This window comes from Lampetra fluviatilis, chromosome 23 (assembly GCF_964198595.1).
Source record: "Lampetra fluviatilis chromosome 23, kcLamFluv1.1, whole genome shotgun sequence".
Classification (NCBI taxonomy): Eukaryota; Metazoa; Chordata; class Hyperoartia; order Petromyzontiformes; family Petromyzontidae; genus Lampetra; species Lampetra fluviatilis.
This window is the reverse complement of record NC_136297.1, coordinates 4,262,169-4,274,499: the sequence shown is the minus strand read 5'-3', so window position 1 is coordinate 4,274,499 and position 12,331 is coordinate 4,262,169. Positions and strand designations below refer to the sequence as shown.

General features: G+C 53.3%; 2 protein-coding genes across 5 annotated transcripts in view; both read left to right on the top strand.

Moving 5' to 3' along the window:
• Positions 1-1,937, top strand: part of COMMD7 (COMM domain containing 7) — a 27,368-nt gene extending 25,431 nt beyond the window's left edge. Inside the window, exon 9 of the mRNA XM_078867379.1 lies at positions 1,861-1,937. Coding sequence (XP_078723505.1) covers positions 1,861-1,937 — 77 coding nt within the window. The remainder of the gene's footprint in view (positions 1-1,860) is intronic.
• Positions 1,938-10,306: 8,369 nt separating this feature from the next.
• The window catches only part of LOC144940615 (translocating chain-associated membrane protein 1-like), a 443,732-nt gene continuing 441,707 nt past the window's right edge, over positions 10,307-12,331 (top strand). For all 4 annotated transcript variants that reach the window (XR_013639144.1, XR_013639145.1, XR_013639146.1 and 1 more), the window contains exon 1: positions 10,307-10,580. Coding sequence is in view for 1 of the 4 variants with exons in the window: in XM_078866871.1 (XP_078722997.1) it covers positions 10,461-10,580 (120 nt within the window). In the remaining 3 variants the exon portion in view is untranslated. The remainder of the gene's footprint in view (positions 10,581-12,331) is intronic.

The following is a 12,331-nucleotide window of genomic DNA, read 5'->3' as shown; positions in this document are numbered from 1 at the left end:
TCTGGGCGAGTGAGTGTCTGGGCGAGTGAGTGTCTGGGCGAGTGAGTGTCTGGGCGAGTGAGTGTCTGGGTGAGTGAGTGTCTGGGCGAGTGAGTGTCTGGGCGAGTGAGTGTCTGGGCGAGTGAGTGTCTGGGTGAGTGAGTGTCGGGGTGAGTGAGTGTCGGGGTGAGTGAGTGTCTGGGTGAGTGAGTGTCTGGGCGAGTGAGTGTCTGGGCGAGTGAGTGTCTGGGTGAGTGAGTGTCTGGGCGAGTGAGTGTCTGGGCGAGTGAGTGTCTGGGCGAGTGAGTGTCTGGGCGAGTGAGTGTCGGGGCGAGTGAGTGTCGGGGCGAGTGAGTGTCGGGGTGAGTGAGTGTCGGGGTGAGTGAGTGTCTGGGTGAGTGAGTGTCTGGGTGAGTGAGTGTCGGGGTGAGTGAGTGTCTGGGTGAGTGAGTGTCTGGGTGAGTGAGTGTCTGGGTGAGTGAGTGTCTGGGTGAGTGAGTGTCTGGGTGAGTGAGTGTCTGGGTGAGTGAGTGTCTGGGTGAGTGAGTGTCAGGGTGAGTGAGTGTCGGGGTGAGTGAGTGTCTGGGTGAGTGAGTGTCTGGGTGAGTGAGTGTCGGGGTGAGTGAGCGTCTGGGTGAGTGAGTGTCTGGGTGAGTGAGTGTCGGGGTGAGTGAGTGTCGGGGTGAGTGAGTGTCTGGGTGAGTGAGTGTCTGGGTGAGCGTCTGGGTGAGTGAGTGTCTGGGTGAGTGAGTGTCGGGGTGAGTGTCGGGGTGAGTGTCTGGGTGAGTGAGTGTCTGGGTGAGTGAGTGTCTGTGTGAGCGAGTGTCTGTGTGAGCGAGTGTCTGGGTGAGTGAGTGTTGGGGTGAGTGAGTGTCTGGGTGAGTGAGTGTCGGGGTGAGTGTCTGGGTGAGTGAGTGTTGGGGTGAGTGAGTGTCTGGGTGAGTGAGTGACAGGGTGAGTGAGTGTCTGGGTGAGTGAGTGTCTGGGTGAGTGAGTGTCTGGGTGAGCGAGTGTCTGGGTGAGTGAGTGTCTGGGCGAGTGAGTGTCTGGGTGAGTGAGTGTCTGGGTGAGTGAGTGTCTGGGTGAGTGAGTGTCGGGGTGAGTGAGTGTCTGGGCGAGTGAGTGTCTGGGTGAGTGAGTGTCGGGGTGAGTGAGTGACAGGGTGAGTGAGTGTCTGGGTGAGTGAGTGACAGGGTGAGTGAGTGTCGGGGGTGAGTGAGTGTCGGGGGTGAGTGAGTGTCGGGGTGAGTGAGTATCGGGGTGAGTGAGTGTCGGGGTGAGTGAGTGTCGGGGTGAGTGAGTGTCGGGGTGAGTGAGTGTCGGGGTGAGTGAGTGACGGGGTGAGTGAGTGACGGGGTGAGTGAGTGACGGGGTGAGTGAGTGACGGGGTGAGTGAGTGACAGGGTGAGTGAGTGACAGGGTGAGTGAGTGACAGGGTGAGTGAGTGACAGGGTGAGTGAGTGAGTGTCGGGGTGAGTGAGTGACAGGGTGAGTGAGTGACAGGGTGAGTGAGTGACAGGGTGAGTGAGTGAGTGTCAGGGTGAGTGAGCATCGGGGTGAGTGTCTGGGTGAGTGAGTGTCGGGGTGAGTGAGTGACAGGGTGAGTGAGTGTCTGGTTGAGTGAGTGTCGGGGTGAGTGAGTGTCGGGGTGAGTGAGTGACGGGGTGAGTGAGTGACATGGTGAGTGAGTGACAGGGTGAGTGAGTGACAGGGTGAGTGAGTGAGTGTCGGGGTGAGTGAGTGACAGGGTGAGTGAGTGACAGGGTGAGTGACAGCGTGAGTGAGTGACAGGGTGAGTGAGTGTCGGGGTGAGTGAGTGAGTGTCTGGGTGAGTGACAGGGTGAGTGAGTGACAGGCTGCACGTCTCCGTGTGCATTGCAGAGCTGACGCTGCCACAGTTCTACAACTTCCTGCACGAGATGGAGAGGGCGAGAGCGAGCCTTGACAGCTTCCTGTGAGAGGGTGGCGGGGAGGGAGGGAGAGGGAGGGCGGGAGAGGGGGGCGGAGGGAGAGGGAGAGGTGGGGGGGCTGAGGGAGGGAGGGAGAGAGAGGGGGGGCGAAGGGAGGGGGGGAGAGGTTCGAGAACTTCCTGTGAGAGGGAGGGGAGGGGAGAGGGAGGGAGAGGGAGGGAGAGGGGGGCAGGGGAGAGGGAGGGAGAGGGAGGGAGAGGGGGGCAGGGGAGAGTGAGGGAGAGGGAGGGAGAGGGGGGGGAGAGGGGGGCAGGGGAGAGGGAGGGAGAGGGAGGGAGAGGGAGGGAGAGGGGGGCAGGGGAGAGGGAGGGAGAGGGAGGGAGAGGGGGGCAGGGGAGAGGGAGGGAGAGGTAGGGAGAGGGGGGGAGGGAGAGTGAGGGAGAGGGCGGCGGAGAGGGAGGCAGAGTGAGGGAGAGGGAGGGAGGGAGGGGAGAGGCTCGTGAGCTTCCTGTGAGAGGGGGCGGAGGGAGAGGGAGGGCGGGGGAGGGAGGGAGAGGGGTGCGGAGGGAGAGGGGGGGGCTGAGGGAGGGGGCTGAGGGAGAGAGGGAGAGAGAGGTGGGGCGAAGGGAGGGGGGGAGAGGTTCGAGAACTTCCTGTGAGATGGAGGGGAGGGGAGAGGGAGGGAGAGGGAGGGAGAGGGGGGCAGGGGAGAGGGAGGGAGAGGGGGGGAGGGAGAGGGAGGGAGAGGGGGGCAGGGGAGAGGGAGAGGGAGGGAGGGGAGAGGCTCGTGAGCTTCCACGGAGAAAGCGGAGAGAGAAGGAGGGGGGAGTGAGGATTGCAGCTCATGGTGCGCGCACAGCTCATGGTGCGCGCACACTCCCTCTCTGCCTCGCCGTCGGCACGCAACTTGCTCGCCTGACCCCTTGACCCCTGCAGCCACGAGAGGCCGCCACGTGACGTTCGCAGCAACTGTCAAAGCGCCACGATTGTTTTGTCGGAACGGCGCGGTGATGATTATTCTTTCAGCGAGTCGATTTCTCTCTGCCAAATCCTTTGCCCCGCTGCCCCCGTTGCACACGCGGTTGGGGCTCGTGCGGACGCTGCGTGCGACGGGGGGCAAAGCAAGAATCCGCGGAAGCTCTGGGAGGGGGGGGGAAGCAGCCCTGGGCAGTACAGCCAGAGACGAGGAACTCCTGGGGTGGGGGGCACTTCCGCAGATTTCTGAATTGAAAACTCCACGGCAATTGCCACGAGACGAACGCGCGCACACGGGGAGGCCACGTGTCGAGGCGAGGTCACGTGGGCACCACGTGACCTGTGACCTGGAGGTCGAACAGATGCCACGTGACCTCCGCGTGTTCGTCTCGTGGCTTCTCGGCCCCATGACAATGGAGGCTGTCAAATCCGTGGTAAATAATTAAAAGCTGAACTATTTTTTATGTTTTAGCAGGTAAGGCGCACTGAGAAATGTCGTTTTTTTCACACAAATGAAAGCTCATTGAAGCGGCTTATCACGTGGCAATTTAGAGCAGCCAAATACGCGTATTAATCGCGTGTTTCTAAATGTGGAGGGAAAACCCGGAGGATCCGGAGAAAAATCCACGCGACCACGGGGAGAGAGAGAGAGAGACACGAAGACTCCGAATATACAGCAGCAGGCTTCACGGTCGGGTTCGAACCCACGACCTCCTGTAGACCAGGCGAGGTAGTTAACATCTCCTAGCCACCGTGATGATGATGAGAGAGAGACACGCAAACTCCGAATATACAGCAGGCGTCACGGTCGGGATCGAACCCACGACCTCCTGTATACCAGGCGAGGTAGTTAACATCTCCTAGCCACCGTGATGATGATGATGAGAGAGAGACACGCAAACTCCGAATATAGAGCAGGCGTCAGGGTCAGGATCGAACCCACGACCTCCTGTAGACCAGGCGAGGTAGTTAACATCTCCTAGCCACCGTGATGATGATGAGAGGGAGAGACACGCAAACTCAAAATATAAAGCAGCAGGCGTCAGGGTCAGGATCGAACCCACGACCTCCTGTAGACCAGGCGAGGTAGTTAACATCTAGCCACCGTGATGATGATGAGAGAGAGAGAGAGACACGCAAACTCAAAATATACAGCAGGCGTCACGGTCGGGATCGAACCCACGACCTCCTGTATACCAGGCGAGATAGTTAACATCTCTAGTTAACTGTAAAACCACGCGCTTCAATCAACAACAACATCAGCACGGGGCACGGATAGTGAACAAGCACAGGCTTTGTGAATTATGCAACAAACCATCGGCGGTTCCTGAAGAAATTGCGTTTGTTGTGTCCTCTTGTCGTCCGGTCACCACCGATGTTGATCGCTGCTGCTGCTGCTCAAATAAATGTTGAAGGTATGTGTGTGTGTACGCGTGTCGAACTTATTTCGCCGCCGTACGTGCCCACAATGCAGTGCTTCAAGAACGACTACGGATTGTTAGCCTTTTATCTGGCAACAAAACTGACACCTTTATTACAAAGAGTCATGTTTGCATTGACCACAATACCTGCGGTCGGAATGCAAACAAAAACACAATTCTGATAATGTATGCACTGTCCTTGAAGTTGATTGGTCCACACCCGAGACAGCTTTCCTTAGAGCCTAGTCTCACATGGTGTTGGACCAGATGACGCCAAAAGGCGCCAATTATAATTTTGTTACTGGCAAATGAGGTTCCAATGGTGACTACGGATTGGTTTTTGTTGTTGTTGCGTAACGAACGGTGGCCGAGAGCTCCTGTACACGCGCCCCCGTCTGTGTGTCTGTGTGTGTGTCTGTGTGTCTGTGTGAGAGTGGGGAGCGGTGGTGTAGCGGTTAGCGCTACGCTGCGCTAAAAACCTGGCGACCCGAGTTCGATTCCCGTTCACGGCCAACACCCAGTGACGATTATCTGAACCGGTCCTGGGCCTCCCCTAGGTCGACTCGGTCTCAAATGAGTACCCGGTGCGGTGTGTAAACATCGCCACTAGGGAGACAAAGGCGGTCGGGCGTGGTGCTGGCCCACCCACCCCCTCGTGTTGCCGTGCCTGGCCGTCATAGGTGCTCGCTAACAGCACTTGCCCCAACAGTCTTTCCTTTGTCTTTTGTGTAGGTTTGTGACTTGAAGGATCGTGGCTTTTTCCACTTTTGAGCAAAAACCCAGAGAGACACATTTCTCGGTCAGCCGGTAGGTCGATGTTTAAAAGTTCCAACACAAGGCCCGGTACCAGAACTCGGTGCAAGTTCCTTCCTGCAGCCCAAACGCAGATACCAACCCTGGACAGGTGGCAACCCTGGTGGGTGCTTGGGTGAGTGAGTGGCTGCGTGGATAATTGATTGACTGGCTGAGTGCATGAGTGAGGAAGTAAGTGGGTGAGTGACTGAGTGGCTGAGTGTATCATTGAGTGGGTGAGTGAATGTGCGTGAGTGACGGTGGATGAGTTAATGAATGGGTGAGTGGATCATTGAGAAGGTGAGTGACTGAGTGGCTGAGTGTATCATTGAGTGGGTGAGTGAATGTGCATGAGTGACGGTGGATGAGTTAATGAATGGGTGAGTGGATCATTGAGAAGGTGAGTGACTGAGTGGCTGAGTGTATCATTGAGTGGGTGAGTGAATGTGCGTGAGTGACGGTGGATGAGTTAATGAACGGGTGAGTGGATCATTGAGAAGGTGAGTGACTGAGTGGCTGAGTGTATCATTGAGTGGGTGAGTGAATGTGCGTGAGTGACGGTGGATGAGTTAATGAATGGGTGAGTGGATCATTGAGAAGGTGAGTGACTGAGTGGCTGAGTGTATCATTGAGTGGGTGAGTGAATGTGCGTGAGTGACGGTGGATGAGTTAATGAATGGGTGAGTGGATCATTGAGAAGGTGAGTGACTGAGTGGCTGAGTGTATCATTGAGTGGGTGAGTGAATGTGCGTGAGTGACGGTGGATGAGTTAATGAATGGGTGAGTGGATCATTGAGAAGGCGAGTGAGTGAGTGGCTGAGTGTATCATTGAGTGGGTGAGTGAATGTGCGTGAGTGACATGAATGGGTGAGTGGATCATTGAGAAGGTGAGTGACTGAGTGGCTGAGTGTATCATTGAGTGGGTGAGTGAATGTGCGTGAGTGACATGAATGGGTGAGTGGATCATTGAGAAGGTGAGTGACTGAGTGGCTGAGTGTATCATTGAGTGGGTGAGTGAATGTGCGTGAGTGACATGAATGGGTGAGTGGATCATTGAGAAGGTGAGTGACTGAGTGGCTGAGTGTATCATTGAGTGGGTGAGTGAATGTGCGTGAGTGACGGTGGATGAGTTAATGAATGGGTGAGTGGATCATTGAGAAGGTGAGTGACTGAGTGGCTGAGTGTATCATTGAGTGGGTGAGTGAATGTGCGTGAGTGACGGTGGATGAGTTAATGAATGGGTGAGTGGATCATTGAGAAGGTGAGTGACTGAGTGGCTGAGTGTATCATTGAGTGGGTGAGTGAATGTGCGTGAGTGACGGTGGATGAGTTAATGAATGGGTGAGTGGATCATTGAGAAGGTGAGTGACTGAGTGGCTGAGTGTATCATTGAGTGGGTGAGTGAATGTGCGTGAGTGACGGTGGATGAGTTAATGAATGGGTGAGTGGATCATTGAGAAGGCGAGTGACTGAGTGGCTGAGTGTATCATTGAGTGGGTGAGTGAATGTGCGTGAGTGACGGTGGATGAGTTAATGAATGGGTGAGTGGATCATTGAGAAGGTGAGTGACTGAGTGGCTGAGTGTATCATTGAGTGGGTGAGTGAATGTGCGTGAGTGACGGTGGATGAGTTAATGAATGGGTGAGTGGATCATTGAGAAGGTGAGTGACTGAGTGGCTGAGTGTATCATTGAGTGGGTGAGTGAATGTGCGTGAGTGACGGTGGATGAGTTAATGAATGGGTGAGTGGATCATTGAGTGACTAGGTGAGTGACGAAGTAAGTAGGTGAGTGACTGAGTGGCTGAGTGAGTGCTACGGTTTCCACCTCTTCTGTTATAGACCAAACACCGATACATTTCTCAAGCCTGGCAGTCGTCTGCGATAAAGTTCTACTCGGTACCGGTCGATTTGTTACCAGATCTCGGTAACAAATCAATTTCTGCCACCCGACGCACACAGATGGCAATTCCCGGACTCTGGACAGGTTTAAACCTTGCCACGTGAACAACCTCACTGGTTCATTGCTTTTATGGCTTTATTTTGGTGATTTTCGAAAAGTGTTTTGGTTTGGCCATGTTTGTTTGTTGTAGTACAGAGTTAGACTGTTGGCCTTAATCTAAGTTGCCTTGTGGTTGTTGTTGTTGTTTGACTTGCATCCCACTGGGATTTTTGCACACAGTGTTGGTGTACGGTGCTTTTTCTGTAATATTTTGCTGTCTTTTCTTGGATTTTCTGTTTGTGTTGGAACTTTTAAACATCGACCTACCGGCTGACCGAGAAATGTGTCTCTCTGGATTTTGCTCACCCACTCACCTTCTCAATGATCCACTCACCCATTCATTTACGCATCCACCGCTCAGTACGACAACAAACAAACATGGCCAAACCAAAAAACTTTTCGAAAATCACCAAAGTAAAGCCATAAAAGCAATGTAACAGTGCAGGTCATAGGAACTGTGACCGAATTTTCACAATAAACTACGTCAACAACATGGACCACCAAACTCTGCAGCCACAGCTGACAGCCATGCGGAGTCAGTGGTGGCAATTCCACGTTAATATGGCGAGGGTGAGATTATCCATAGGACAAGCAGAATCAGGACATTCATCCCATGAGCCATCAAGTTCTCTTTTTCACAGATGGGGCCGTCCATAAATGACGTCACGCGATTTTGGACGATTCTTGACCCCCCCCCCCTCGTCACACGGCGTCACAAAAAGTCAGACCCCCCCCCCCCCTCAAATATGACGTCACAAAGCTCTACCCCCCCCTCCCCAAAACCATACTTCCATTTAGAAAATAAAACATGCTTCAAATCGCTTTAAATTATCGTCATTGTAGTGCGTATTTTATGTGGCGCTGCACTCTGATGTTGTAGGACAACACTTTTATTAAAAGTCGATTTAATTAATTAGAACGTGTTTATATTTATTTAAAGTTGCGCATTTTGATGTGACGTCACATTTCTCAAACACCCCCCCCCCCTCGTCACACATCGTCACAAATGTCTGACCCCCCCCCCCCCCAGGTGCGTGACGTCATTTATGGACTGCCCCGATGTCGTTTTCACAGTTGTTGGCTTCCCCGCAAAGTGGTGACAATTTTATCCACCCCCAGATGGATGATGGGCTGCTTTAACCGTACCCCCCTCCCCACCCTGTCGCCCCGCCCCAAGCAGGATTTGAAGTTAATATTACACGTACGTGATGTCCCCCTGTGTGTCCCCTCGCTGTGTGTTTTACCCCATTTACACCTGGTGACGAGCGCTTGTGTTGCGTTCGAAACGTCGTGATTTTCATTTTTATTGCATTTCTACACACGTGACTTTACCGAAAAAAAAACAACCAATGAGTAGAGTAATTGCTGCAGTCACGAAAGCTTCAATTCTCGATTTTTTCACCACCAATGTTATGATTCGTGAATAGAATTCGTTTCATTTAGGTTCGAGCACCGGGTACTACGAAAGTTGTTATACTGGTAGGAACCTCCTGGTTACACCAGCCCACAGGGGATTATTGTGTCCGTCCGTCCGTCGTGCGTCCAAAAATGGGAGAGGTGGGGCTGGGTGGAGAGGGGAGGGTGGGGAGGGGCTGGGTGGGGAGGGTGGGGCTGGGTGGGGGGTGGGAGGGGTGGGGCTGGGTGGGGAGGGGCTGGTCACCCCGTGGTGCCCTTATAAAACTCAACGTTTAACCTACTCACGCCGGCTTGTGCCCGCCCTCACGGTCGGCCATATTTGCGGAATACACCACGCCGCCGTTGACCCTGCAGGCCATTGACCGAGCAACCCGACGTTCCTACCAGCTCCCTCCGCAGCAGGAATGTGTTTTTTTCTATTTTACAAGGCAAGACACAAATGATGGCTCAACGTAGCGGCCTTTAATTGTCATCATCACCACGTGGTCATGTCTAGCAACAGCCCAAATTACTCGGACACGTGTGGATGTTAATTCTAAATGTGGAGGGGAAAACCCGGAGGATACACGCGACCAAGGAGACACGCAAACTGCAAATATACAGCAGCAGGCGTCAGGGTCGGGATCGAACCCACGACCTCCTGTATACCAGCTGTGATGATAGGGCAGACGACAGGACAAAGCGTGTTAATAAAATGACGGTCAAGGAGGGCAGTGGGTTGAGGGTTAAGACAATGAAACTATGAGTTTACTGTGTTTGCAATGACCCACGACCAGCGGACCGTCAGATTTTACTGGTACCGCGTACGGTATATATACTATACGAGTACCACTGTTAGTTTACACTATGGGGTGAACTAGTTATTTTTCTCATTCGTAATGTTATGCAAGATATAATAAATGAGTACACGCCTAATGAATGACGTGGGGAAAATGTTCATTTCGTTAACTCCCTTCAAGATGTTATGATCAACAAGTATACACGCGCGTTGCAAATGTGTTGCCGTACGCGCGCGGCGTTGTGGGTAATTTACAGGGCCCGCATCCATCCGGGACATTGCTGAATCGAATCGTTTGCTCCGCAAGTAACGGGGAATCGAATCTATTCTCTGTTAGACGAATCGAAAACGTCATATCATAACGTGCTTCTGAGTTAACCCTATTGAAAGCGATTGTTTTATGCGAGCACTGCACGGTCATAGAAGCCTTGCATTACCATTGTAGGGGTCATGCATCGCAATGGCTAATACAAATAATAGATTATTAAATCGATTGCTTGAATCGTGTTCACGATTCGTGCGCACTGGGAATCGTTGACGTGTCGGATCCGCATGTTGCGCGATGATGTCAACACAAACGTCCAAACACTCCGCCGCGCGATGACGTCACCATCGTTCCGCATTGTTCCACCCTCGCGGTGCGCGATGACGTCATTGCGCCGGCCGAGTCTTCATTCACAGAGTCATGACGTCACCCACCGTTCCCGCGCGTTCGAGCGCGCGCCCTCCGTCCCCACGAAGAAATGCGCGATGACGTCACCACGCCCGCACACACAAAAAGCGACCCCCCCCCCGACGCCGTGACGTCGCCACGCACGCCGCGTCGTGACGTCGCCACGCACGCCGCGTCGTGACGTCGCCACGCACGCCGCGTTGAGACGTCACCACGCGCGCACACGCAAAAAAAGCGGGTTCCCCCCCCCCCGCCGGCGCCGTGACGTCACCACGCACGATGCGTGGTGACGTCGCCACGCACGCCACGTGTCTCGCGCGCGCGCGTGCGTGATGACGTCGACCGTGCGCGATGACGCAGACGCGTCAGTGCTGAGCTGGCGAGGCGGAGGAAGAGGAGAAGGCGGTGAACGAGGAGGAGGAGGGAGGAGGTAGGAGGTGGACGAGGAGGTGGACGAGGAGCTGAGGAGGACTTTCACTGAACAGCGGCGGCGGCGGCGGCAGCAGCAGCAGCAGCCATGGTTCTGCGCAAGAAGAACAAGAGCCCGCCCGTGCTGAGCCACGAGTTCGTGATTCAGAACCACGCGGACATCGTCTCGTGCGGGGCCATGCTCATCGCGCTGGGTCTGGTGTTCGAGGTGGGTGACGAAGGTGGAGGGCGTAGCGCTTGGTGTGTGGGGGGTGACGAGGTGAGGGGGAGGTGAGAGAGGAGGTATGGCGCGCGCGTGTGTGTGTGTGAGAGGAAGAAGCGTGGAGAGACAGGGAGGTGAGTGACGTGGCTTAGTGGTCAATCGCTCGCACGGCTTGGGGGGAGGAGGAGGGGAAGGGATGACCCCATCCAGCAGTGGAGTGGTGATCGTACAGCAACATCTGGTGAGATGTTGACTACCTCGCCTGGTGTGCAGGAGGTCGTGGGTTCGATCCAGACCATGACGCCTGCTGCTGTATGTTTGGAGTTTGCGTGTCTCTCTCTCACATCATCATCATCATCACGGTGGCTAGGAGATGTTAACTACCTCGCATGGTGTACAGGAGGTCGTGGGTTCGATCCAGACCCTGACGCCTGCTGTTTATTAGGAGTCTGTGTGTCTCGCTCTCTCATCATCATCACGGTGGCTAGGAGACGTTAACTACCTCGCCTGGTCTACAGGAGGTCGTGGGTTCGATCCAGACCCTGACGCCTGCTGTATATTAGGAGTCTGCGTGTCTCTCTCCCTGTGGGCGCGTGGATTTTTCTCCGGGTCCTCCAGGTTCCCCCCCCCCCACCCTCCCTAAACATTTAGAATCAACGTCACGCGTTTAAGAGAGCGTTTGGGCAACTACTTGACATTTCCACATGGGTGATGAGCGAGATACTATATTCATTTACGATCGCCAGTTCGTCTCTTACCTGGGAAAGTAATAAGTATAACCAGTAAAAACAAAGTTTTTCACTATAAATCCTTTATATGCGTGGCGGCTAGAGTCCTCTCGTCCTCTGGCTTGAGATGGCTGCCACCTATGGGTCAGATGATTGCATTGCACCATTAAGCAATTGGTAATTAAATATAATATTTTTGTCCTAAAAAGTGTAACATTTTGGATTTTTTTTTCACGAACATTAATTGTCACGCACAACGAGTCTGTGTGGAAAATGTCAGCTCGATTGGATCACGGGAAGTGGGTTAAAAAAACGACCGAAATATTTGCACGGTCCAAAGCAAGCAAGCGAACTTAATATAAAGGATTTAAAATAAGTATAACCCGTAAAAACAAAGTTTTTCACTATAAATCCTTTATATGCGTGGCAGCGAACTTAATATAAAGGATTTAAAAATATATTCGCCTGTGGAGGACGCGGGGATCGATCCCGCGACCTTTGGCATGGGAAGCGAGGGCGCTACCAACTGCGCTACTCCGCCACGGCCTGTGGAGGGGTTACGCTCTGGGCTCTTATACTGTGACGTTCAGCCAAAGCCATGAATGAGTTCTATTTGAATATATGTAAAATATTTTTTTTTTGCCTAAAAAGTGTAAATTTTGGGAATTTTTTTCACGAACATTAATTGTCTCGCACAACGAGTCTGTGTGGAAAATGTCAGCTCGATTGGATCACGGGAAGTGGGTTAAAAAACGACCGAAAGATTTGCACGGTCGTAAGCAAGCAAGCACGCAAGCAAGCAAGCACGCAAGCAAGCACGCAAGCAAGCAAGCACGCAAGCAAGCGAACTTAATATGAAGGATTTAAAAATATATATATTTACGCGATCTAACCCCCCCAAAAAACCCCCTCTATTATGGATGAATTTGGTGGTGGAAGCCTACGTGTTAAACTCACAAAAAATGTTGAATGTAGAATTTGTAGCCAATCACAGAGCCAGGCGATCCGTCCAATGGCAGCGCACCGTTC